Raw genomic sequence first — 27,980 nt, 5'->3', positions numbered from 1 at the left:
TAAAACTTACAGCAAATTTTTATTTTGTCAGGGTATCAATGAAACGTCGTTTCTTCTACAGTAACACTTCAAACAGGTTTTCTAACTGCGAAACAAAAAAGGTTAAATACAAAGGTTTTCATAAATTAAAGAAAAGCTCATGTGATCAGGTTCTACATTCACGATGTTGCCGCCTTAATCCTGCAACCTAACCAGGTTTGTCTGAAAGCAAAAAGAACCGTAATTATTTCACTGGCATCCTCCAAGAGTGCTTTGTTAAATGTGAGTGAGGAACTAAGCAAAGTAAGCCTGGCTTACAGCCTAAGCCCGCTCTGTGAAATATCCCACTGTTGAGGTTGAAAAGGCTCTCACCAGTCTGGTACAGGATGTGTAAACAGGTCTATGAGATAAAGGAGTATTGGGAGAATTATCAATCATCCAATGCTGCTGGGAACAATTGACAGTTGGACAGTGTGGCCAGTAGCTGTCCTAACAGCGTCTCAGAAGCTGCCGCTGACAGACAGATGGTTCGGCGCTTAAAGATGGCCGAACAGAGCGGTGCGGACCGAATGGACTGAACGCTTCAGTAGCGCTTACTATGGACGCGAGATCCGCGTTAAAAGCTCGCGTCTTGCTTTTAATGTGGATTCCGAGCCACTGTTGGCCTAGTCATTTTTCCATTTTGACAGATAATTCATTTGAAAAATAACAGCAGTGCATGACATGTTGTACCCTGTTGAAGACTCTTAGGAGTTAAGCTATTTAACATTTGCATCAGAGTGCCTCAGATTTATGTTTCCCCATCGGTACGTCTAATACCTTGTTGAATTCGTGCTTGGTCTGACAGTCCAAAGAGACTGAATGAATTTTACATCATCTTAGCAAGAGGAAACGAAACACAGATGACTTCAAACGACGAGGTAAGCATTCTTGGCAATTGCGTTGCCCATGCATGCCTGTTCGCATTTCATCCGAAAACATGGGACACTTTCAACTCCTCTCCACTTTGCCGATCCCAAAGGCAGGTTTTGACTTGTCAAAATGGGGACCAGGGTTCAAATGACTATCCCAAAACAAAGTGCCCTCTTCAAACACATTCTCCCAGCCTGAAAAGCTCTGCATTTTTCCTCATATGTGTAAAAAGATCTTGTATTATAGAATGAAGTTCAAAAGTCTCTGTGGAGATGCACCGGAAAGACGCTAAATGACTCCTCTACACAGTATAGTTACAGTATATTATAAACGCAATGCTGTGTTGCAGCTGACTCCCAAGTGTTGGGTTTTGGAGCTTTTAGACCACCAAAAATGAATTCTCAACCAGTGGGAAACACTGCAGCCACCCCTCTAAAACTGTGCTGTCAGATCTTCTCTACAATAAACATCTGCAGTAAAAATATGTTTAAAGCGTACAGCAGGAGGGAGGGAACACATATTTCATATTTCAGTGTGTCCATGTCAACCAATTATTCCCTTGATTTGTTCTGGTGTGAGAAAGTCCAAACAGGGCAGTAGGGAAAAAAAGGAAATCATCCAATTTTGTTTATTAAAAAAAAACCCAAAAAAAACAGGCAAACAATGATTTGCCTTTGATGTGTAGGGGAGCATGTTTGGGGTTAATGCCTCTGTGAGAGATGAGCTTTAGTCAAATCCCTCCTCTTCTTTTCCTTAATGTCCAAAAAGTACGGTTTCTTTTATTTGTCACTCCAGAGAAGAACAGGAGATCCCTGAAGAGTCAGGAATAAACCAGACCAGTACACTCAACAGACGTCAACAGAGCAGACCAGCAGATACCAGGTCGTCTCTGGTCTAGGACTCCACTACGGTAAACTCTTCCATGCTGATGAAATATGTGTATTCGTGTGTTTGACAAAGACAGAGACAGAAAAAGCGAGAGAGATTCTACGATGTTTATGACGAGTTGCCTGTGTGTGTGTGTGTGTGTGTGTGTGTGTGCGCGTGTGTGTGTGTGAGTGTGTGTGTCTAAGTGAGACGGTCCTCCAGTGGTGTATCTACGACACTCCGTTCACCAGCAGAGGAGCGTCCTGTTTGTCCTTCTTCATCCCTCGGTCTCTGATGGGTCTCGGATGGTAATGGCGAGATGGGCCCTCGCCGCCGGCACCGACGCCGCCCTGGGATGAGGAAGGCCCTCCTCCTCGCCCCCCCGAGGAGTGCTGCACGCTGCGCTCGTTCCCGTCCACACGGATCTGTGGGTAAAGGAAATGAGCACAGTCTGGTTCCACACTTCACAGCTACAAGTGGAAGGGAAATCGAATGCATGTTCGCTGATGAAATGGCATACTGGATGAGACCTGGGCCCATTTTTATCAAGGGTCTCCTAGGAATCAGCAGAAAGTTAAGCTAGGACTAAATATACTCAACTTCAGAGTAGGACAGAGATTTTTATTAACAGCTTCCTACTCTGACTTTCAGCGTGGGAGACAGACAGCTCCAGAGAGTAAGGGCCCTATTTTAACGATCTAAGCGCACGGCGTGAAGCGCCCGGCGCAGGTGCGTTATTGGCGTGTACCAATCCACTTTTGCTAGTTTAACGGCGGAAAAAAGGGTCCGTGCGCCGGGTTCAAAAGGGTTGTACTTAGCGTCTTAATTAATCATAGGTGTGTTTTGGGCGTAACATGCAATAAACCAATCAGATTGCAATGGCAATCTCCCATTCCCTTTAAAAGCCAGGCGCGTTTGGACCTTGGCGCATTGCTATTATGATGGAGGATTTGCTAAGCAGGGAGGAGAGATTTTCAGGAGAAGAAACTGATCATATATGGCACGAGCACTATGCCCCCAAAACTCCACGAGGTGAAGCAGACATTAAAATAACAATGAAATGCTGCGCTATTGACTTTAGACCAGGTTTCTGTTGGTCAATGGCGCGATCACTTCCCGCTGCCTCAAGATAGCAATACGCCCAGAAGGCACCTGAACACACCTCCCTGTAAGACCAGCACGCCCATGGGCGCAGGTGCATTTGCTATTTAAACGACGCGGGCGCTGGACGGGAAAATTGACAACTGCGTCGGTCTTAAACTAGCAAAGCTTTGCGCTGCGCCGAGTGCAAGACAGGGCCCTGTATGAGACATCGCTCTTAAGACATTGAGAGCCCCAAACTAGAAATTCTAATGACATATTGTTATTGCTGGCCAAATTAAGCTTCGTGAACCGTTTTCTTTATTTTCTGAGCCCACCAGATAACTTATGGGGCCTTACAGGTGGGGAAAATCCGTTACGATCTCTAAAATTATATAACTTTTTATAAATATTTAAATGTCTTATACTTAAGTTGAACACCAGCATTTGACCTGGGAAAAAGGTAGAGTTGTTCTGAAAATGCCTTAAATGCGGAATCGAGTATCAGCGAGTATGCAAGTCTGTGTATGCACGTTAACGTAGTGTCTAGTGGTGTTGGGACGTCTGTTGGGAAGATTCTGAATCGATTCGCAACGTCCAAAAATAATTTTTTCAACGTTCTTTCCCCTACCATATAACTAAAATATTTCCCCCTGAGTGTATAACACAGCGTTAACCCAGTATGGCCTACTCAAAAGCACTTTTGCTGCTTGACAGAGCAAGATAGATAAAAAAAACAACAAAAAAAAACAGCCATATTGCGTCGGATTGTCCGTACATTATAAGTGACTGGACAAACGACCCAACGTTACCTGACTGAGTCTCCAGGTAAGAGACAGCTAATGTTAACCGTTAGCTAATCTTAGAGGATTCAATCTGGCTGTATTATCAGTAACGCTATCCCAGGGTCATCAAACAGTCTACTGTTATCCCACGTTCATTAAAGCAACATTAAAGACTGGTATGTCTTAGCGTGTTAAATGAATACATTCCGTGTAACTGTTACAGTTTCGACTGTAGCAGCGACATTAGTGGTGATGGCGCAGTAGATATGAAACATGCCTTTGGTGTGGGAGATCCAGGTTCAATTCCCACTGCGATACATCAACAAATGTGTCCCTGAGCAAGACACTTAGCCCCTAGGTGCTCCAGAGGCGTGCAACCTCTGACATATATAGCAATTGTAAGTCGCTTTGGATAAAAGCGTCAGCTAAATGACATAACATGTAATATAGCTGACGCTTTTATCCAAAGCGACAATTGCTATATATGTCAGAGGTCGCACGCCTCTGGAGCAAATTGGGGTTAACTTGCTCAGGGACACAGTGGTTGATGTATCGCAGTGGGAATTGAACCCAGATCGCCCACACCAAAGGCATGTGTTATATCCACTGTGCTATGACCACCATCTACCCGCAGAGCAACAAAAAGAATTACAGGTCCCTGGAGGCTCACAATTCTTTCACCAGTGGCTTTGTGGGAGTGGTTTTACATCACAAAATATCAGGGAGCCACGTTCGTTTATTTTGTTGTGATGTGAAGCCATTTTGGAGGGTTACTGCCCTAAAAAAAAAAGCTCCATCAGACCTGAGTTGCAGCAAGACAACACCTGCTCCGTCCGTCTATTCGGCAGTATATACAACTTAAGATCAGCATTTTTTTGACTTATTAAAGGTGCAGAACGCCACACAGCAACTTTTCGGGCATTGTACCAAGCAAAAAAACTATCGTAAATATGACAACCGCTAACTAGGTCTACGCTCATTAATTCGAATGGTTTGTTTTCCCTCACGGCATGAACGGAAATGACGTTTCAGTGGGCGTTCCCAGTAATGCCGACCAAGTCTATAAAAGAAGAAGAAGACTGATCTGCATGAGACTGGAGGACGTAGCGTCCCTTTAGCTCAATAGGGAACGCCATGTTGTTTCTGTGAAAATCATGCTGTTGCAGTCAATAACCCATTAATGAGTTGTGATCCACAGCCGCAGTTCATCCATTTTGACCACCAGAGACTGTACATTGGCAAGGAAAATGTTGCGTATTAATAGCCAATAAGGAGTTAGCTTTAGCCTAGCCCTAAGCCCTCCGTCCTTCTCCTGTCTTTGTTTACAGTCTCAACCCGGCGTACAATCACTTCCTGTCTGCTGAGTAGGGTTGAAACCCCCGGTCAGCGTTGTAGCACTCATTTTCCCCCCGTCTTGCCCCGGTCTCAGACAAACAGGACTCAGGTTTTTATTTCAGGACCACACCTGGAGGGATATTACTAAACAGCCTGTGCATTGATTTATTTGCCTATTTAACATTAAACGTTCCCTCACTTGGGTGAGAGAGATAGAGATGTGACAGCAGAGTGTATACCGCTTCTATGAAAACATATAAGCTGCTTTGCCTGGCCATAAACACACTGTACATTACTTTAAGCGTGTTCATTTTGTGTTTGAATACACAGTTGCAGATAAAAATTGTTCTTTGTTTTGATAGCCGGTCAAGTGTGCCATGGTATCAGAGGCTGAGGGCCGTGACAAACCGTCAGAATTTGACCAGTTGGAGAACGGTCTGTGAGAGCCAAGTGGAGGAAATATCAGACCACTTTTTTTTTTTTTTTTGTATTTCGAGTACAGCTCCTTTAAAGCAACACTAGAGAACTTTTCCCGCTTCGGTGCCCCTACAGGTTGGAAGCGGAATTGTCCATTACATTACATCATGCAAGTTTGCCAGATCGGGTAGCGGATCTGTAGTTCGAATGAGACATAATGAGACATTACGACAGCAGTAATGGACAATTCTGCTTCCAACCTGTAAGGGGACCGAAGAGGAAAAGTGCTCTAGTGTTGCTTTTCCAAGTGTTTTTTTTTTCTTCATTACTAGATTTATTTATTCATGTTCTTTTTCAGTTATGACTGTCAAACTAGATAATAAAAGTAAGTTCTATGGCATTCATTCTCTGTATGTATTTGTTCATGTTTTACAAAGGGATTAACCTGAGCCAGGCCATACAACAATGACAGCAATCATATCACATCCATACAGGGTTAGTGGTATACAGCTGTATATATTTTAGGGGTGTAAAGATTCACCCATACGAGTCTTTATCCGGTTGTGTTATCACAGATCTGCTACATCGATACACTGACCCCTGCATTGGTCTAAATGGACCAAGATTCGACCGATGGCCCGGTTACGAATCGGTTGACTGAAGCTTTGCTGTCAATCCAATGAAGCTGTTCCAGTGTGCGCAATGCTGTTGATAGAGACGTGTGTGTGTTTGTTTGCAAGGGAGACAAAAGCCTCACCATTTGTGTGATTAAGGACTTGGTCATTCATGTTCAGGATGGCGGGAATCAGCCAATCAGTGCCTTTGTTTGTGCAGACTGCTAAAAAAAGCTTTTGGAGTTAGCGGTGAAAGTAGCTGAGAGGAATACATCGTGGATATTGTAAATTGTACTAGCTGCGGTCTGTGAGTAGACTGTTATAAATATATATATATATATATAGATATGAGTTTGGGTATGTTAAGTTTATATTGACATTTATATGTTCTAAGATGTTCAGTTACATTAGCATAAAAGTCTGCAGCCGCATGCTAACGCTCACAACAGTATTGTTGTGCTCAGATGTGTACTCACGTAATACTGTATATGATTATTATTGGAGTGCTCACAATGACTGTGTAACATGGACCTATGTTTGAGTTACTGTCTCTAAGATAACAGCAGCGAGGAGGCGGTTTCATTTAATATGGAGCTGATGTGATTTGGTTATCAGTGGCTAGCTAATTAAGTTGAAGTTACGGTGTATATATGAGCATGTCCTGGCTTCATTATTTCCTCGTCCCTTTTACAAAATATGTACTTATTTGAAGGTAGGCAATGCTTCTTTTATAGAATTGGTTTATTTTAATTTATAATGTGTGTAAATGAAACAAATATTAACTGTATCTGTCAGACTGAATCGTTATCTCATCGTATCGCACCGAATCGTTTCAACATCGAATCGAACTGAATTGTTCCACATTAAAATGTACGTCCCTGAAATGTATCGTAGCCCATGTATCTACAGTAGATACGTATCAAATCGTCTTATAAGGGAGAGATGCACACCCCTAATATATTTGTTTTTAACAAACTGGTATTGGATCGGTACTCGGTATAGGCACATATGCAAGTTCAGGTATCGGGAAGGAAAAAATGGTATCGCAGTTCTGCGGCCTGTGTACTGTGGCTTTGCAGATATCCCTTATCATCAGTAAGCAATTAATGCAGGGGAACATGTTCAAATAAAGGTTTTAGTACACTCTCATCCCTTGTGCGCCATCCTTGAGGTGCTGTACGAGCAAAGTTTGATTAATTACTACAGAGAAGAGATGGCATGTTTTGTCCGGTAATATCTCGCACAAAGTCATGCACAACATTTTTTTATCTTTTAATAAGCTCACGGTCATCAAGTGCTCCAAATCATCTCTCCTTTTATGGATTGTTTCTACCTGACAGGCCATCTTCTCTGGATCTATACTAAATGCCTGAGATAGAAGTCATTTCCTGGTTTAAGAAAGAAGGAGAAACATGCACGTGTTCATTCTTAGTTCTAAAAGTAGGACCAAATATGTGTCAGAATTTTTGGCCAGTTTGGACTGATTCACTACTCCCGAGACACAAATAAATGCACAGATCTGAAAAAAAAAGATGTTTATGGGCGTTTTAAATCATTTTTCGTGTTAGAGGTGAATGTGTGTGATTGTTACCTGTAGAGTGTCTTCCTGCGCTCTTGTCTTGGGATCTCTGACATGACGAGGTCTTGGCTCGCTCCACTGCATGTCATCACCTAAACCAGGACAGAAAAATCCTGAGTCTCAACTTACAGCGGTCATCCTCGTTCCCAACACACTCACGGGAGGAGAATATATATATAGGTGAAACAAACTAAAAGGAAAACAACCACTGACTATGTCACAGTCATGTTCCCCTGCAGTCTGAGGCAACAGCTTGCTGGCAGGCAGCAGCTTAACAAATAGGGTTAAATCTGTGTCATAATTAGATTTATGTCAGGGGAAACTCCTTTTTTTCCCCAATATAAATTTGAAAAACCACTCAAAAGGAGAATTTATAAGTGAAGGGACACTGCAGGGATCTCATTACTGGATTCATTCTTCAGGATATAATTCAATGAAAAGCCTCTCATGGTATTTATTTCACTTCACTACACACTCATTTCTGTCTCCATCTTTCTCGTTTTTTAATAATCTCAATTCATTACCTTCAAAATGAGTTTTACCTCCAGTCAAACGACAGAAAAACATAAGCAGCTGTAGAACTGGTTGAGAGAAGTTGATCAAGCTTTTCCTTTGTAAAGACTTGACTCCTCTCTTCTCTCCTGAGGAAAATCCTGCATGAGATTGCTGCAAAAAAAGATCAATGACAGCCAACGATAATTACTGCATACCTTTATACCCCCCTCCTCCTCCTCCTCTTCCTCTCCCCCCTCGTCCACGCAGCCCTCCTCCGCCTGCTCTCCTCCTCCCGTCTGTCCGTCTGGGCAGGGTCCCGCCTCCTGTCATCAGCTCCTCGGTGGGGGCCAGCGACCAATCACTGAGCTCGTCTTTGTGGTCGGACTCCGTCTCTGACGCGTTGGATGCCTCCGAGTTGGTGCCTGGAGTTTCATTAAATGTTTTGTAGAGAGTCTCTATTCAGTACTTATAGCCTTGTACTAGCTGGATGTTTCTTGTACTTTCCATTGAAATACCAGAAACACTCATTTTAGCATAAAAGGTGGGACCACTGTTTTACCTTTTATCAAACATGGCTGAAAATAACCTCAATCTAAGCCAGAGAATCAGCTCTTTTGCTTAGTTGTCGTGCCTTTGACATCCGAACCAATGAGAGCACTTATACTCAGAGTTGGAATTGCCAAGCACTTGAGTATTTTATATCAACGCTTCAGATAATTAAGTTTATGTTTTGTTTGTGTACAAGCACAGTATTGGAAAAAGACGATGTAAATATAATCAATTTAAACAGGTTTCAAAGAATTCCCTTGTGGTGTATCATCTAGAGATGTTCCGATACCGATACCAGCATCAGTATCGGCTCCGATACCGCCTAAAACGCTGGTATCGGGAAGTACTGGAGTTCATGCACCGATCCGATACCACGTAATAAAGCCCTAAAGAAAATCTACGTTAAAGTAGTTTATTTATGTTGTTTTTCCGTTATAGCCGACTGTCAAACTGGAGAATAAAAGAACGTTCTGGGGCGTTCATTGTTCATGTTTCACAAAGAGTTTAACCTGAGCCAGACCGACAACAAAGATAGAAATCATATCACATCCATACAGAGATAGTAGTATACAGCTGTTAAAACATAACAACATATATGACAAACAGGTATCGGATCGGTATTCTGTATCGGCCGATACGCAAGTTCAGGTTTCGGAATCGGTATCGGGAAGCAAAAACTGGTATCGGACCATCTCTAGTATCATCATTTCATTGTACCTGAGGCGAAAGCTGCACCTCCTCCTCTTCGCCCTCTGCCACCTCTTCCTCCCCCTCCGCCGTAGGGCTTGCCTCCTCCTCCTCCACCTCCCCCTGCTCCTCTCCCCATGCCCAGGCCCATGCCATTATCGAACACGTAGGTTTTGTCTTTGAGGGCTCGGGGCCCCGTCCCTCCTCCTCCCCCCCCTCCGCCTCCTATCTGTCTCAGCTGCTCGTCGATCTGGAGACGCTCCAGACGAAGCTGATCCACCTCCTGTGTATATGAAGAATAAATTCAAAAAAAATTCAAAAAAAGACAATTAGTATGTTTACATGCACACTTAAAGCCTGCTTTTAGTCATGTCTCTGTGTAGTGGAAAGCCTGCCAGCGTGTACCGGGGTAACAAGTTTATCAACATAAGTCTATGTTAATGCTTTTTTTGGTAAACTTTTAACACCGCAGCATCGGTGTGTGACTGGAAGTCCCTTTGGATAAAAGCAGCAGCTAAATTTAATGTAATGTAAACCATCAGCTGATTGTGTTACATCAATTTTATGAGCCAGAATCTTCCAGTTAAAATGTCATTCATGTCATATTAATAAGCTGGGAGATTTTTTGTTCTGTATACAGACCTTCAGTATTTGGAGCAAGTGGCTTTTGGATAATAAGGTGGGCCAAAATCAGTATGCTATTTTTATTTCAATGTAACGGATTTTCGCCATTCCCGCACTCCATTTTCACATCACACTGGTGAGAAATGGCTTACGTTACTCCAGTTCTCAAGTCTTTACACTGGCTTCCTGTGCCTCAAAGAACAGACTTCAAAATACTTCTGCTGGTATATAAATCCCTAAATGGCTTAGGGCCAAAATATATTTATGATCCGTTAGTGCACTATGAACCACCCAGACCTCTCAGGTCGTCTGGGTCAGGTCTGCTTGTTGTCCCCAGAGCCAGAACTAAACAGGGGGAAGCAGCGTTTAGTTTTTACGCTCCATATATTTGGACCAAACTTCCAGAAAGTTGCAGGTCGCTGCGACTCTCAGCACTTTTCAATTAAGGCCGAGGACCTTTCTTGTTGATGTTGCCTATTCTTAATTTTTATATTGAACTGTTAATTGTATTGTTGTATTTTATCTCGTATTAATTTCATACTGAACTGTGAATTTTATTCTTGTATTTTATCTTGTATTATATTTGTATTTGTCAATATTTGTATTTATTTTTTCATTTCCTATCTTGCTCTTTGCTTTTTAATGTTTTATGTAAAGCACTTTGAGTTGCCCTGTGCTGAAATGTGCTATATAAATAAAGTTGCCTTGCCTTTAATCTATTACTGTGATAACTTCAGCAGAAAGCAAAACAAGCACGGAGACAAACCACACCTTATGTTAAAGCAATCACAGTGACGTGTTAGTTCACAGTGAAAGGGGCTGGTCTAAAATGACAACACCTGACACAGGATGTTGTCATTACTGGTGATTATATGCACCTTAAGGTAGTTGAGGTGATAGTCCAGCAGTACTGTAGCATTGGAGATGCTTTCCTTGGTCCCCACAAATACAAATGGCACCAGTCCCTGTGAGAGAGGATCAGAAGGTTAAAGAAAGATGAAATTCTCTTGCTTTGCATTTGATCGGTCCTCAAATGATGCATACTAGCAGTGGTAAAGATATATATTCATTATTGGAATCAGAGGTCGATGATTTAGGGGGATGAGGGCTGAGCTCGACTTCAGTATACAGTTATTAAAAGAAGCCGTTGGCTGTTTGTTGTGCTGTTAAGTAGGCAGAGGTGTTGCTCTTTTCTTTCCCACTGACATCGTCTGCTGCTGCCGCTGCGACTGCTGAGGGCTTTTTGTCATTCTCAGGCTCAATGCGAACCCGAACCACCCCAGACTTATCAACCACTTCCTGGATCAGTTTGCCGTTTTTGCCAATCACCTTCCCTGTAAAAGGGCAAAAATATCATCAGTCACAGTCTGCCAGGACTTTAAAGTTCAATAGTCTGGTTTATTCGCCAATAGATTAAAGCTGGCGCATGACTAACCGCATTGTTTCAGTTGAGTGATTTTTCTCACCTACTAAGTTCCGGGGAACTTTGATGACATCTTCAGAGAACTCCAGGAAACTCCTCGCTATACGGACAGCGTCCTGGTCCTGAGAAAAACAACAGGCATAAAACAAACACAACTGTAACTTCTGTCACTTCCTTGCCTCACTCAAGTTTATAGTTAAAGGCAGGGATGGTAACTACTTTCAATATACGCTTTTTATATATGGTTTGAAATGGTCTTTGCGACAGACATAAGTAAAATTGCGGCGCTTTCTCCGCTCTGCTCTGAAGCAGCGACGCAGCGGTGCTCGTGCACGTCTGTGTGGGGTTGGGAGCCCCGAGGGAAGGGGGAGGGGTTAGACGGAGCCCCGAGGAGATGCTACTTCCAAATCTTGCTAGCTTTTCAACATTACCAACCCTGCCTTTAACATGAATAACAAAAAGCTTTGAAACTTGTTTCCATATGGAAAGTAAACCTCTCAACACTCGGGTCTGTACTAGTAACTCCAGACACAAGATGGACACATCAGTTCACCATCCTACCTCTCCGTATATGTGAAAGGTGCACGTCTCCTCGTCCAGGTCTATGTTAGTGACTCCCGGGACTTTGCGTGCTTGCTGAATGTTGGCGCCGTGAGTCCCGATGGCCAGACCCATTAGATCATCCCGAACCACAAACTGTTCGTGAAACCGCGACGCCAGCTGCCTGGAACTCTGTAGAAACATAACCAGAGGGACAAACGGGAAAAACGTGAACAAAAACAACTGCCACAACAGAGTAAATAGGACCAGTGGTTGCGTTAGACTTTGTCGTGCCGTCGTTCCACTTTGGCGGAGAGGGTCTTAAAAATTACGTCACAATGTATTATCTGTAGGGGTTGAACAGTACATGTATTCGTATTGAACCGAAACAGTACAGGCGTCTCGGTTCGGTACATGATACGTGAGAATACGTGGTATAAAAATAAATAAAACTTGCGTGCAAATTAATTAATGTAATGTGGAACTACTGTTAGACATGCGGTTCTTTAGGGACACCTAATCTGTAGCCCTGCTCTTAGCTCTGAAGCTCCCAAGCTCCGCCTACATGTCGAGTCAGTCGGTCTAGTGAGTCCACACGAAGCAAACTAGTCCCTTCCATATACAACCAAACACGGACGTAGCTGTATCCCTTCTCGCCTCGAGCACAAATGGCCTCCATGCCCGTTAGCTCCGCTGTTAGCTCCGCTGTTAGCTCCGCTGTTAGCTGTTAGCTTCGCCGTTAGCTGTTAGCTCCGCTATTAGCTGTTAGCTCCGCCTTTAGCGTATGAAGCTAACACCAAAACTCGCCAACTGCTCTGTGGAACCGAAGCTGCTCTTTTAACATCCCTGCTCTGTGCATTTCACATATGAGAGCAGCGCTTGTCTCCCATATCACACAAGTTACAGATGGAGTATGGAGATGATGCAGGGTACTTATTGTTTACTGTTTGCATCTTACTTTATACACTTCAAGCTGTTACAGCTAGCTCAGTGGACAGCCTGAGACATGCACAATAAAAAAAATTGCCTTCTGCATTTTCGTTTTGCTTCTCCCTCCGTTGTACCGAACCGTGATGTCTGAACCGAACCGTGACTTCTGTGTACTGTTCCACCCCTAATTATCTGCCAGTTTCATTTTAGTTTTACGATAAGGATTTTCATTCATTCATCTTTATTATCAAGATAAACAGAAAAAGTTAATACATAAGTGACAGCGGAAGCCACTAAAAACACTGTGGCCATTGTGACTAAACAGGTAAATATGTAGGTTATCAGTATTGCTTGGTTGTCCTTCATTCTCCACAGCACCAATCCCTCTTTCCAGAGCAGAGGAGAGACAGGTGAAGTGGACATAATGTTGTCGTCACCGGTTACAAACAGTACTCAAAGTTAAGGTAGAGTATTCTAATCTGTCAAAATGTTTGGCGGCCTTTACATTTTTCCGTCATTGTTAAAACTATTCCTTCAATGACGAAAAAAAATATGAATTTAACCTCTGAGTAGGAGTCAAGGGATTCCTGATGGACAATCCTTTTATAAACCCATAATCATTTTTAACTGCAAAATGATCATATTATACACACACACACACACACACACTTAAAGTTGCAGTTGTCAGTAATCCTCATTTTGTTTGTGTGTGTGTGTGTGTGTGTGTGTGTGTGTGTGTGTGTGTGTGTGTGTGTGTGTGTGTGCGCGTCTACCTCCAGTTGTCTGTTGGCCTCTTCGTTCCTCAGCATGAGTGACAGTTTGGTGCGGAGGCTCCTGAAGTGCATGTCGCTCATCATATTGGCCCGCTTTGTTGTGACCTCATTCACAGACTGCGAGAAAAATCAAAGCAATCAAATTCACACACTGGCTTTGGAATATGTTACTGATGGAGGTCATCTACTAAATGATGTGATATTGTTTGAAATCATAATTGAAAAGTCATTTAAGCGATGGTCGTTGTGCCAAGTAGCGATGTAAACTTTTACCTTTATGTTCTTAAGTTAAAAAAAGAAAAAAAAAGAAAATGTGTTTAACAAACCAAAATGACCAGCTGCTTTTTCTCTGAGTCGTAGGTGACATTGAAAGCTCCCACAGCCTTTTTAAAGTCTTTGTGTGCTGATTCCTTGGAGCACCTGTCAACACAGAGTTACACAAATAATTCATGCCAATAATTCAGTAATCTCTACTGACTATTTAGGGGCCTGTGAGCACATAACCAAAGTTGAGACACTGTGCTACTGTAGCCTTCTAATGATACATGTTTTGTCTTTTCAGAGCCTAATACAAACGTGCATATGTAGCCCAACCACAGCCATTTATTAAAGGCTAATAAGGGTTTAATTTTTTACATACGCAGGTTTTACCTATAAATAAAATAATAAAACCTACAGGAATGGGGCTCACACCTTGAGTGTTGTATTGGTGGCATATACCACTGCTGTCTACTGGCATTAACATTGTGTCACTTACAAACACACTGGGACTGTGGTTCTCTGACAGATGCAGCTACACATCAGCAGGTTTCAAAGTTGCATCCTCCTGACAAGGTACTGAGCCGTGTAGGCAACTGTCACTTGGCTAATACCTTTGTTAACGCTAAGCTTACGGACTGGCCTTTGCTAAAAAAAAACTAAAAAAAAACAGCAATTTAATGCTACCATGGCCCAGCAACTAGTGCAAAAGCGTAATCGCTTTTATTAAACTGAAATGCCAAACTTTGAAATGTTCTGGTGTTTTTGCTTCTCCTTCTCTTCCATTTTGCTTTACTTTCAACTTGCACAGTCAATACAGGGCTCCATTTCTAAGTACAAACCCTGTTGGAATGTAGCTAACCCAAAAGGTTACTTGCATGTCCTGAGGTGTATTTAATGTACGGGCCATATAGAGCTCATATCAAACTTACATCTGTCGGAGATCCTCCGGTACATCCAGTCGGATCTTGATGAAGGTGGTTTTGGTGGCTGGTTTATTGGGGTTGACAGGCCGTAACCGCTCCAGTGTCACTATCTCATTTAATGTAGCGTCACATGCAGCGTACTCTATTACGTAAAACTAGAGAAACATAAAGACAAGGATAATGTCAGTTCCAATTTTGCACACCGACAAGCAGAATGTCAACGTTGGAAAACTCTGCCTGCCTCTATGGGAATTTAACATAGCAGTGTACTTTATGCCCCCTGTATTTTAAGGAAGAACATTTATTTATTTACGATATATTATTCAGATCAATTTGATGATTTTTAATTCCTCTTTTTAGTCTACTTTAGCATGGGCTTATTCACTTATGCTTCATTTGGTGCTTCCACAAAATATTTACACAATGAGATTTTTGATAAATAATCATCAGTAATGTGGATATAATGACTAAGTGGGTAAAGGCAAATAACAGAACAGTTGCAACATCACTTTACTGTAACCGGCAATTTCCACTGGATGCGGAACGTCTCCGGAACGTCGACGGAGTCATTAGATTTCCATTAAAGTCAATGTGTGTATTTCCACTGACTGCGGAACGTCTGCGTCCCTACTGTGTCCCAGCTCCGGCGGTCCGCAGCCCTCCGGAGCAGATACGCAGAGCTTCTATTTTTGACGGGACAGGAAGTCGAGCACAGAAACAAAATAAAAATCTGGTTAATTGTCAAAATAAAATCCACCGTGCTCACGGCGGATCATATTTCCCTGCACTACACTTTGAAAACACAGCACAGAGTTGTTTCCCCTCTACTCCTCTGGATGGAAACAAACTATTGTTGGTTTTGTGGTTCTATTCTACGTGAATTTGCGAGATCTCGTGGGTCCTCGTGACTACAGCGGTCAGTCATGGCCGCAGCCGTGCCGCAACAAATCGGACCTGTTGGGTACTGACGGACGGCGGAGCACGCAGCCGTTCCGCAGACGTTCTGCATCCAGTGGAAATTGCCGGTTATGCAGCCTTCAAAACAAGTAAAAGACAACACTTATGCCATATTACGATATCCAAAATCTATGACATACAGTCAGGTGAACAAATTAGGACACCCATGCTAAAGCTGACTAAAAAGAGGAATAACAAAATCATCTTTAGGAAATTGATCTGAATGCCTTAATCAAAAAAATGATGAAAAATCCAACCTTTAAGGACACCAACTGTCTTTGTGAATGAATAATGTATCGTAAATAAATAAATGTTCTTCCTTAAAATACAGGGGGCATAAGTAAGTACACCCCTATGTTAAATTCCCATAGAGGCAGGCAGAGTTTTTATTTTGAAAGGCCAGTTATTTCATGGATCCAGGATACTATGCATCCTGATAAAGTTCCCTTGGCCTTTGGAATTAAAATAGCCCCCCCCACATCATCACATACCCTTCACCATACCTAGAGACTGGCATGGGGTACTTTCCATAAAATCATCTCTCAACGCAAATCAAACCAGCTATTAGGCTAACTGAAATAAAACCATGCCAGTCTCTAGGTATGGTGAAGGGTATGTGATGATGTGGGGCTATTTTAATTCCAAAGGCCAAGGGAACTTTATCAGGATGCATAGTGCCTGCCTCTATGGGAATTAAGACATTTATTTATTTACAATACATTATTCATTCACAAAGAAAATTGGTGTCCTTAAAGGTTGGATTTTTCATCATTTTTTTGATTAAGGCATTAAGATCAATTTCCTAAAGATGATTTTTTTTATTCCTCTTTTTAGTCAACTTTAGCATGGGTGTCCTAATTTGTTCACATGACTGTGTGTATATATATATATATCTTTTTTTATTTTATTTTTTTTAATCTAGTCTCATATCACAATATTGATATAACATCGATATATTGCCCAGCTCTACGCCCAACCCAGGTAGATTGTGACCCGCCCAGGTAGATAAAATCTGAATGACATTGATTTTTCCAATCAACGATGTATTTTTCTAGTACACACAGACCAGCGGCCTCCAGCCCCTCCCCTCTGAAGTCACGTGTGTGACAGTGCCAACGATTCACTTCAGGCTCAGAGGCTATCGTTCGTAGTAGCACGTTGCTTATAGTGTTGTGGCCTCCCGTGGGATTAACTGTACTGATAAAATAAAAATAAAATGGTAAAAACACCACAGCCACACTGCTGTGAAAGCGCCCGAACGTTAACTGGAGCTAACGGCTAACCGGAGCTCATCGCTTCTAACCGAGCCCTATTAGTTCTTTGTCTCCGTGCCCGTATCCATTAACTGTACTTATGGACTCGAGGCCAAATAAAACCCGACATTGTATTAAGTTGGCTTTAAAAGTTTTACACTACAATTCAGAGTTTTTTTTGAATGACACATCTGTTCAGATGAGATCTTGAGTGCAACAGGACACATGTAACATTATAGTACAAAACAGCATGATTATAAGGATCCTAACACTTAAAAAAAATGATCTATAACTAAGAAATTGAACAAGAATTACCTTTGGATAGCCTTAGTGTAATATGAATTAACAGGAATTAGTAGAAGACATGCCGTGCGCACAGTGTTGTGATTTATAATAACATGTAACTTATTAGATTGTTAATACATATAACATTTGGGCTCTGGGTAATAAGGTGTTTTATCTGCTGAAGCGTAAAATTTATGACAAACCAACCAGATTTAAATGACAAAGATCGTCAAAGGCTACACTACTTCCGTATCTGTATCATCTTCTAGTTTCAGTAGTCATGTTGCAGTCATTGTTTTCAATAAATAGTTAATAAACATTTGTTTGACTAGTTTATTACTAAACCAAGCCATCACGCGCCGCACAGCACCACACGCTACTTGCTGCTGTTTTGATTCGACTTGTATCTTGATACCCAGCCCTACATTGTACAATGGTAATGTAACCCAGACTTCGAAAGACTGCGGTCTGAGCCCTACCTCTCCTTTGACCATGCGAACCTTGGCCAGCCACCATCCACATGGCTCCTTGTCATTAGCCCTGGAATATACCTGGCAATGCGCACACACACGCACGCACGCACGCACACACACACACACCCACACACACACACACACACACACACATTTGACCAAGCTTTCCACTCAAACCTGAGATGTTTACGATAACGACAGCTGGCACAGAGAATGCAAACACACAAATTGAATGCAGACATAAACTGATGTAGGCTCATTTCTTATTCAATCTTTTTAAAAGGTGACTTTTAGCACTAAGGACTTCTGAGGCTGTACAGTGCTGCTCATGAGTATTGGAACCCATGCTAAAGTTGCCTAAAAAGAGGAATAAAAAAAAGCATCTTTTGGAAATTGATCTTAATGCCTTAATTGAAAATAATTTGGAAAAATCCAACCTTTGAGAACACACATTTTCTTTGTGAATGAATAATGTATCGTAAATAAATAAATGTTCTTCCTTAAAATACAGGGGGCATAAGTAAGTACACCCCTATGTTAAATTCCCATAGAGGCAGGCAGAGTTTTATTTTGAAAGGCCAGTTATTTCATGGATCCAGGACACTATGCATCCTGATAAAGTTCCTTTGGCCTTTGGAATTAAAATAGCCCCCCCACATCATCACATACCCTTCACCATACCTAGAGATTGGCATGGGGTACTTCCCATAAGATCATCTCTCAATGCAAATTAAACCAGCTATTAGGCTAACTGAAATAGAACCATGCCAATCTCTCTCCAAAGGCTAAGGGAACTTTATCAGGATGCATAGTATCCTGGATCCATGAAATAACTGGCCTTTCAAAATAAAACTCCCATAGACTTACTTCCCATACTTATGCCCCCTGTATTTTAAGGAAGAACATTTATTTATTTACGATACATTATTCATTCACAAAGAAAATTGGTGTTCTCAAAGGTTGGATTTTTCCTCATTTTTTCAATTAAGGTATTAAGATTAGTTGATTTTTTTATTCCTCTTTTTAGTCAACTGTAGGCGGGGGTTCCAATACTCATGAGCAGCACTGTATAAACCCATAACAAGGCAAAGAATGATTTATTCGTATTTAAGCATTATGAAGTGAACACATGTAGTTTCTCTGATGGTTTTGGAGGAAGAGCAACATTAAATTACTCAAAAATGTTTTCACCATTACAGCTCTAGCTCGTAGCTTTTTTTCTTATTTGTAATTTAACAAAAACTAATACAGCAATTTATTCATCAAAAATCATGAATGAAGTTCATCAACTGCTTACTTCCAATACCACATATTTTTACGTGAAAATCACAAAAAATGAAAAACAAGGAGCCTTTAGACTCTGACCTACACAGCAGACCTTTATTCTACTGCACTTCTTCTCTTGCACTCTGACTAGACTGGATCTGCTTTCTATATAACCACATCTGATGGTAATATTAATTTTCTGAAACAGTTCTGAAAGTACTGAATCATCAGTCCCACCTCGACTTCATCGCTCTCATTTATCTCCTTGCAGAGTCCTGTTGGGGGAGGAAAACGAACATCCTGGAAGGGGATTTGACGCTCTGGCTGCCAACTGGGACAAAGGGACGCATACAACAAGTTGTGAATTTCATCACTGGTAAAAGGTTACATTTTACAGTGTGTTTTATGTTGTTGTTGTGTGTGCGCGCATTACTCACTTGTTTTCAAATGCCACAGTGACCGATCCTTCGTGAACATCCTTCACAAAGGCCTACAAGAATCACAGAGTTAGAGTTAGTTACACAAGTTAGAATAGCCAGGGGTTGAGGGAGTTTTCACACCTATAGTTTGTTTGCTTTGGTCCGAATCAGTTTGTAAACTTGGAGCGATTTCCCCTCCTGTTTCACACCTGGAAAAATCCAAGCGTACTAAAAAAATGCTTCGTTACAAAACCACGCAAGAACGTTCACTCCTCTCATTGGTCGGCTGTGTCTGGGGGCGGGAGCAAGAAAGGAAACACAGGAAGAAGGGCCTGTGTTCTGGACTAGTGCATATTTCTTGCATCTCCGTGGTCAAACCAGCACATTTCATTTAAATAATCAAATATTGTTTTTGCGAGCGACGTTACTTACATCTGCTCTAGTTACCGAGACTATTCTGCGATATATTGCAATTCATTACCTTTTTCCAACTTCTATTTTTTTTCCCAATTTCAAATTATGTCCCCAAAAGGAAACTCTGTCAACTTGTGTTTTATATAAATACAAATACATTTATATAAAATAAATACAATGAATAAATACATTTCTCTGTTTGTTCATCTCCCTTCAATTTTATTGCTGCAAAATGGGATTGTCAAGCAGACAAACTGACCAACACATATCTAATAATTAGGGCTGCAGCTATCAATTATATTAGTAATCGAGTATTCTACCGATTATTACATCAATTAATCGGATAAGAAATACTTTTGTTTTATTGAAGAGCAATAATATACAATAGTTTGGTTTGATTTTCAGAAAAAGCTACATTTTTATTTCCTACATTGCTTACAATATCATCTCTCAAAAAACTAAACATATGAAGTGCATTTAAGTGCCATATTACATTGTTTTAAAAAAAAAAAAAAACATACATTAAAACATAGCCAACATAAATATTACCTTAAATTGTGCAACTTAACTTTCAGAGCTACAGGTTTCACCCTGAGACTGATCTGTATAGGCCTATATGTAAATATTTGTTACACTCAACCCATTTTCATTTATATAGGCCTATTCGATTACAATGTCACACACTTATGCTAGTAGATCGTTGATCAGCTGTTTCTCCGTGAAGAGAGAGAGTGAGAGAGAATGGTGCGCAACAATCAGCTGTTTTTCCGACGGGGTAGTCAACAAGGAGGCTCTTTAGATCAAACTGTGGTCAGCACTACGTATTTTCTTGCCTTTGTTTTTGGTAGTTGTAGTTTCATCGTCCATACGACTCTGTGATTTACTTTTCTCGGGTCCGCTTCGTGGAATGGATGTTTGAGTTGTAAATGTTGAGATGCTGAAGCACTGACGTCGTGCTATTATTGTGGTAAGCTAATTTGATTTTGCAGTAGACACACTGTACAGAGTTTTCGTTTTAACCGATTCCAAACTCTGGACACTTTCTGTCGTCTTCTCCAGCCTGTCTCTTCTCTTAACCCCTCACTATTTACGCTGCCGTCAGTCTTCATGGCATGTGTCGCCAGCAGCGTTAGCGCCGGTGTGCGACAGTAATAATCATCCGTGCGGAAACACCGCGAGCGATGATTAAACGAAGCTTCGAGGCAAATCATTTTGCATCGAGGATTTTCAGCAATGGAATTATTGGAGTTGCTCGAGGAATCGTTTCAGCCCTAATAATAATAATAATAATAATAATAATAGATTGATACTTGGCATCTGTGTATCAATACAGTATTGCCACGGAAAAGATTGCGATACTATGCTGTATCGATTTTTTCCCCCCACCCCTAATAGTCAATACAGCTTTATACTGGCATCATGAATATAAAAGGGTTACAGCTACCAAAGCCTGACCCAAGCCCAAAACAGCCCAAATTCTTCTCTTTGGGCTTGATTCAGGTTCGGCTCTTTCCCTCTCTGGTTGTACACACAGTCTGTGTCCATGTGTGTCAAGCATTGCAAGTAGGACATGCATTGCCTAGAAGGAAAAGAGAGCGAAAGAGAGCCTAGACTATGGGTTGCATTAGCCTCGCTAGCTAACAGTAAGTAATGGATGAAATGAAGCATAAGCTTCCAAAAGGAGAGATTCTCTAAATCCCCAGTGATTCAGGGAAAGCTTTCCTATTGCATTATGACTTCATTGACCTGTGACAAGCCTGTACAAAACTCCTTACGGGACTATGACTACTTGAACTGTCAAGTTGGTCAAAGACGTTCCGAGTTTACAAACCATGTTCACCTGGCCTATTTTGTGAAAACATTAAAAAAAGGAAATGTAAACAAGTATACACAGGTAAGGTAGATGGTTTAGGAATATAATGGCTTCTTGGTTTCAATTTAAAGATCCAATGTATAATATATTTACTGTAATGAATCCAAAAATGACCCCAATGCGTCATCAGATATTAAGGAAACATGCTAAGTTGAAATACTATCTTTTCTGACAACTATGCTAATGCCAGTATTTTCTCCTCTCCTCCTCCTCCTCCTCCTCCTCTGTGTTTTGGCCTGTGTGTTGTTATCAACTGCCCAGTTTGACAGCCAGGCCGGGTTGCCAGATATACCTGTAAAAACGTAAACCAAGCGCGCGCTACAGCTGTAACGTTAGTACAGCCATGAAAGCAACAAACAAACGAACAGGATCAACGGAGATAGATTCTACCCGACCTTAAAAAACAAACTGCCATGTTTCTAACAGTTGCGTGACCAGAGAACCCCCGGGTAAATATTACAGATGTATTTGAAAGCTGGAGACAGCTTAGAGCTCAAAAAGGACGCCGAGTTGGCTAATTTCCTCATGAACGTAAGCATTAGCTTCAGGCTAATTTACCACAGCTACAAGGGACGGGGCATTTTATGTAAGTTCAATATTGGTGTAGTCACATTGAATTATATAGCTAGCTAGAGTATCCGAGATGGTTACCCACAAAAACAATTGAGACACAGCCAGTAAAGTGATCCCAACTGGTCCCGGCTAACGCCGCCATGCTAACTGCTAGCTAACGTTACCGGAGGAACAGGCAAGCGGGCCACGGCTGTTTACAACGTGTAGCCTGTTCAGCGGCTGCAGCCATAACCGGGGCTATAAATCAGGAAGAGAGGACTGTGAGTTTTTAGTGTTTTAGTGTTATTTTTGCTTGCTCTTGGGGGAATTACTGGAATTGTTGGGTCTTTGTAAATTATAGAGTGTGGTCTAGACCTACTCTATATGTAAAGTGCCTTGAGATAACTCTTGTTATGATTTGATACTATAAATAAAATTGAACTGAATTGAATTTTTAGCGGTTCCTACCGTAATTCTAAGCCTAGGAAGTGTGTCTGTCCGTCGGGTGGAGAGGACGGCGAGGTTGTTGCGTTTTTAGCGATTCCTACCGTAATTCTAAGCCGAGTTGGGTACAGAGCTCCGCGTGAGCACGGGCTTTTATGACTATCAATATAGCCAGCATCTAACGTTAGCTACTGCGCTGTGCTGTGGAGTAATGTCTGGCTATGTGAGACGAGCGTCTAGCAACATTGTTGTGGATGCTGCGGTCTCAGCCTGGCAACCTCCGTGAACTTCGAGTCTGGGGAGGAGGGGGCCGGGGGAGACGACTCTCTCCAGTATTCTGAATTTGCACTGCAGTAACTATTTTAAACGCTAGCTGTCGGTATTACAGAATGACGTCGGTACTACCGAGAAGAGGACAGAGAAGCGCTCTCTGCATCTTTCACAGAGAGCGGGGCTCAGCTCCGACACAAACACACAAATACACACACACACACACACACACACACACACACACACACGCGCGCGCAGACGGAGCGAAAGTTACATTGCCTCCGCAGTTTCCTAACACAGTCGCAGTGAGCTGCTGGTAAAGCAGACACAAGTGTGCTTACACTTTTCAAAACTTCACACAGACAGCGTTTGCTGCAATATAACAGCGAGATCACTGTGCAGTTAATGTTACACTTCCGAGACAGACTGGTGTTCTCTATTGCCCTGGTGACTGACTGTCAGGCACAAGACAGACAGGCTGAGGTTGTACAGGCAAGGCAACATTATTTCTACAGCACCGTTCAGCAACAAGGCAATTTAAAGTGCTTTACATAAAACATTAAAGAGCAATTAAAAACGGTCATGAAAATAAAACAGGCTAAAAAAAGAATAAAATACAAATACAAGAATAAAAGTGTAAGTGTAATAAATGAATATTTTTTGGGGATTAATAGGTTGTTGGGAGGGACGCCGCAGTTATTAGGTCTGAAGAGGTTAGCTATACAGGAGAGAAGCCATTTGAGTTTGTGGCAAAGCCTTTCACGGTGCTCATTTTTCATTTTGTGACTTTCGATTGAATCAAAGACTATTTTTCCAGTCATATTTCATCATTTAAGTTTTCTTTAAAATAGTGTTTAAAATCTTGTCTCGTCTTCGTGAACCCAATCTCGTGAGCCGAGGTGTTTTGTAACACCCCTAGTATCGCAATATATTTTAAGTGGCAATACTGTATCGATACACATGCGTCAAGTATCCATCTATTATTACATATGTGTAGTTAGTTTGTCTGCCTGACAATCCCATTTTGCAGCAATAAAATTGACGTGAGATGAACAAACAGAGAAAGGCATTTTTAAAACAGATGTTCACAGGCGCCCAGATAGCTCAGTTGGTAGAGCAGGCGCCCATATACAGAGGTTTACTCCTCGACGCAGCGGGCCCGGGCTCGACTCCGACCTGCGGCCCTTTGCTGCATGCCATCCCCCCCTCTCTCTCTCCCCTTTCATGTCTTCATCCGTCCTGTCAAAAACAAAGGCCGAAAATGCCCCAAAAAATTATCTTTAAAAGATGTTCAAAAAGTTTTCTTTTGGGGACATAATTTGAAATGGGGAAAAATTTGAAGTTGTAAAAAAAGGTAATAAATTGCAATATATCACAGCATATTGCAATATGTTTAAAATCGCAATAATATCGTATAATTACATAAGTATAATTTGTGATGCTATCGTACCGTGAGACCTCTAGTGATTCCCACCCCTAGGTAATACTAGTAGGGCTTCTGTCACATAAAAAGTAATAGTCCTTAGGGCTGGGCGATATGGAGAAAATCAAATATCACGATATTTTTGACCAAATATCAAAATATCCAATATACCACCCTGATATCGATACCGCAACAATATTGTAGTGTTGACTATTGGTGCTTTCACAAAATATTTAAACAATGAGATTTTTCATAAATAATCATCAGTAATGTGGATATAATGGCTAAATGGAAGCAAATAATAGAACAGCCTGGTAAGTTCAGAAAATGACAAAACTTCACTGTAATGCAGCCTTTAAAACCAGGAAAGGACAACACTTCTCAAATCTAAGACGATATCTAGTCTCATATCACGATGTCGATATTATATCGATATATTGCCCAGCTCTAATAGTCCTAAACAACTGCTTTCAGGTTCAAACCATTTCTGTTAATCAACAAACGCTATTACAACTACTACTTCTACAACAACAACAAAAAAAACATGTTTTGGGGTCTATTAAATCCTGAACAAACTTGTGCCAATTTGACCACTTCTGGGATTAGCATCCTGGACCCAGGCATCAAAGTCCTTTTCTCACCAAGTGAGAGAAACACACCTCTGTATTGCTACAGCTACAGTACATGGTGGAGATTTTACCATATTTAGGAATTGAGTGACTTATACATTCCATTTACACTGCATACCAACATATATCCTATTTATTAGGACATGAACCATAGTCCAAGTTACGTATCTAGCTAATGTAGTCTACTATACTACACACTCCCTATCAGAACTATATTAAGAGAGCCTTTAACGTTTCAATGAACATAATCAGAGACTGACTCAATGCTTGTGAATGCACCTCCGCATCACAGCCCACATCGGCGATTTCTTTCAGAAATTCAAATACTGTAGAATTTAGTGAAAACAAAATGGCAGTGCGAGTCTAAGTACCTGGCCAACTCTGGCAAAGTCTGCCTTTCATTCTAAGTGGTGATGAACAAAAGTGCATTTTGTGGATCCTTTTAATCTTCTGAAAATGTGCCAATTGTCTTTTAGTGCTATCATTTGATAAGAGCGCCTGCCAAATAATAAAACTGTAAGCCAGAAATCACAGTTCGCATCTATAAAGTGATACGTTTGGCCAGTGCCACACCCACCTAAGAGACAAAAGTACATCCGCTGTTGATGGTGCCACCTCTGACTTAAACCCAAGGGAAATCCAAAAGTATATACTTTTTTCAGACAGGACTGACATGTATAAATGTCCAATTCAGGATTTTTGCTTCAGTGAAGTGCTTGAATTCTTTATACAGTGCAAACAGTTCAGCTGGCATTAAATGCAGCATGAGGTTCCATAATGAACATTGCTACAGTGCAGTACAGTGCAACACGGGATGGCTTGCAGGACCACTTAACACTCATATCTCAAAATGCTTTCTGATGGTTGTACTGCACATTCATTCCATTCATATTCCTTACATTAGTTTGGCAGCAACAACGCGTCTACAGTGACAATACATGCAATCAATCACAGTTCAAGTCATTCGCTGAGAGATGGTGTTTTCAGCATGTTACCACCTTTCTTCTTTTACTCTGCTAGTTACATTTGCCTGATCTCCTTGTTTCTCCCATGTCTCTTCAACCATTCTTAAAGGATGACAATCCCCCAAACAGGAAATACAAGGTTTTCATCCCTCAGCAAAACTTTTCACGTTTAACGTTTTACTTGTAACTGCTTTTTTCTTCATCCATTGTGGTACGGATTTTGTTACTAACCTAAATGATTCAAGTAATTATTCCACACACTGACAAACACTGATAACAGGATCAACACCTTGTATGTAAATATCTGCCCAAGGATCCATGAGCAAGGCTCTCAACCACTGCCTTGCAAAAGACAAGCTCCTTAGTCTGTGGTAACCGCGGTAACGTTATACGTTAATATGGTCAAAGAGTCAATGCATAACGTTAACCCTCTAAATAACTGGTATTCCTAACGTTAGCTAGCTACTTGTTGACTCTTGTCTTAACCCCAAACTATCAGCGACCTTAATAAAAGAAAAGCTAACTTACCTGCCTACTAGGGGAAAATATTGGCAAAGCAGTTCGCTGCCGTTATCCTAAATGAAGTTAACGTTAGCGGTTAACGTTGGCACTTGTGCCTCTGTAACCAACCCCGTTCCATCACTTTACAGATAACATAAGATTAAATGTACGTTAACATTATCACTACAACAATTACATTGGTGTAGCAACCTCATTATCACCAATAACACACATTTAGCTAACAACATTGAGGTTACAGCACCATCTTCGCGTTAGCTTTGTTTACAGATTTTCTACGTCCCAGTGGAGGCTGGAGTGAAGCACTGAGGCCCGGAGATACAAGCAGGTCTCTTCGCTAACGACAATTTCATGTTAGTGAGCCTAACGTGTGTGCTTGGTGTTGTAACTGACATGAAAAGCTCAACGGACGTCATTAACTTACCTTATAAAAGGCCCCACTTGTTCCCCTCACTTCCACGACTAGTTCATCCATGACGCAAGTCACTACAGCTCGCTAGCTAGCTTAACGTTACTACCGTTAGCGACGTTAGTAGCTAGCTAGCTAGCTAGCTGGCTAGCCTGTCGCTAGCCAAAGCAGAGTTTGCTATCGTTGGCTTCGCTAGCTTGCCAAAATAGCCTGTCAGTTGGATGCAAGAAGAAGCCACGATAACTGTGTATGGCCGTTATGTTGTTTTCCGTTTACCACCGTTTATGGATATTTCGTTTGTTTCTTGCAGATTTGCAATTCCGGATGTATGATATTTCACAGGCGAATTATGTAGCAGGCTATGTTAGCTTGTACTAGCTAGTTATGTTAATGTGTGATTAGTGGTGAAGCAGCTACTGCTGGTTGCATCTCTCCAATGTGACGTCTCCGCGTTCTTCCTCTACTGAAATCTGAGGCTGGTTACACACATCTAAGCCTATTGCTGCTCTCCACAGGTAATACATAGAAATGTCTATTTCACATATCCGGGTAATTCATCTTAAATATAAATGACCATTGTCTTTATCCCGCAATGAACCTTATCCTATTTCCCAACACAAATCAAAACAGATAATAGCCTATTATTCCAGCCCAATCATTGGCTCTAAGGCAGTGGAAACATTTTTTATCTAAAAGTTATCTGGCTATATCTAACTTATTTCTTTGTTTGTTTATATTCTCTGCATTCTTCACAACTTTTTGGTATTAAAATCACTTGTGGTCTGTTTCCGATCAGTTGTCTCTTGATAGCTGACTTGCCAAACCATATCATCCACTCCAAGAATTGTTCCCCCACACAAAAGGCCTTTCTGGAATATCTCAACATTACTACATTTCTAACAGGCCTCAAAACCCCCACATTTGCTGCTAAGATAATTAAATAAAAGGGTTTACCTCTCTGATCTTGTCACACTCTCATCATTCAGCAGCACTCGTCTGCTATATCCATTATTGGACACAGGATATTTTGAGAATTGAATTTTCTAGCCAAAGACA

The 27,980-nt window shown here is 41.4% G+C and overlaps 1 protein-coding gene across 1 annotated transcript; it reads right to left on the bottom strand.

Annotated features, from left to right (window-relative positions):
• Positions 1 to 27,382, bottom strand: fmr1 (fragile X messenger ribonucleoprotein 1). Its single transcript, XM_078261116.1, has 15 exons — positions 26,940 to 27,382; positions 19,445 to 19,497; positions 19,245 to 19,338; positions 17,748 to 17,819; positions 14,780 to 14,928; positions 13,916 to 14,009; positions 13,590 to 13,706; positions 11,908 to 12,078; positions 11,390 to 11,468; positions 11,130 to 11,257; positions 10,802 to 10,888; positions 9,330 to 9,582; positions 8,279 to 8,485; positions 7,581 to 7,660; positions 1 to 2,183 (listed from the first exon to the last, which is right to left on the bottom strand). Exons 1-15 carry the CDS (start codon positions 26,988 to 26,990, stop codon positions 1,989 to 1,991), a joined length of 1,830 nt encoding a protein of 609 aa, XP_078117242.1. The 5' UTR covers positions 26,991 to 27,382; the 3' UTR covers positions 1 to 1,988.
• Positions 27,383 to 27,980: the final 598 nt, after the last annotated feature.

This window comes from Sander vitreus, chromosome 10 (genome assembly GCF_031162955.1).
Source record: "Sander vitreus isolate 19-12246 chromosome 10, sanVit1, whole genome shotgun sequence".
NCBI classification, from domain to species: domain Eukaryota; kingdom Metazoa; phylum Chordata; class Actinopteri; order Perciformes; family Percidae; genus Sander; species Sander vitreus.
This window is presented reverse-complemented; position numbering and strand designations above follow the sequence as displayed.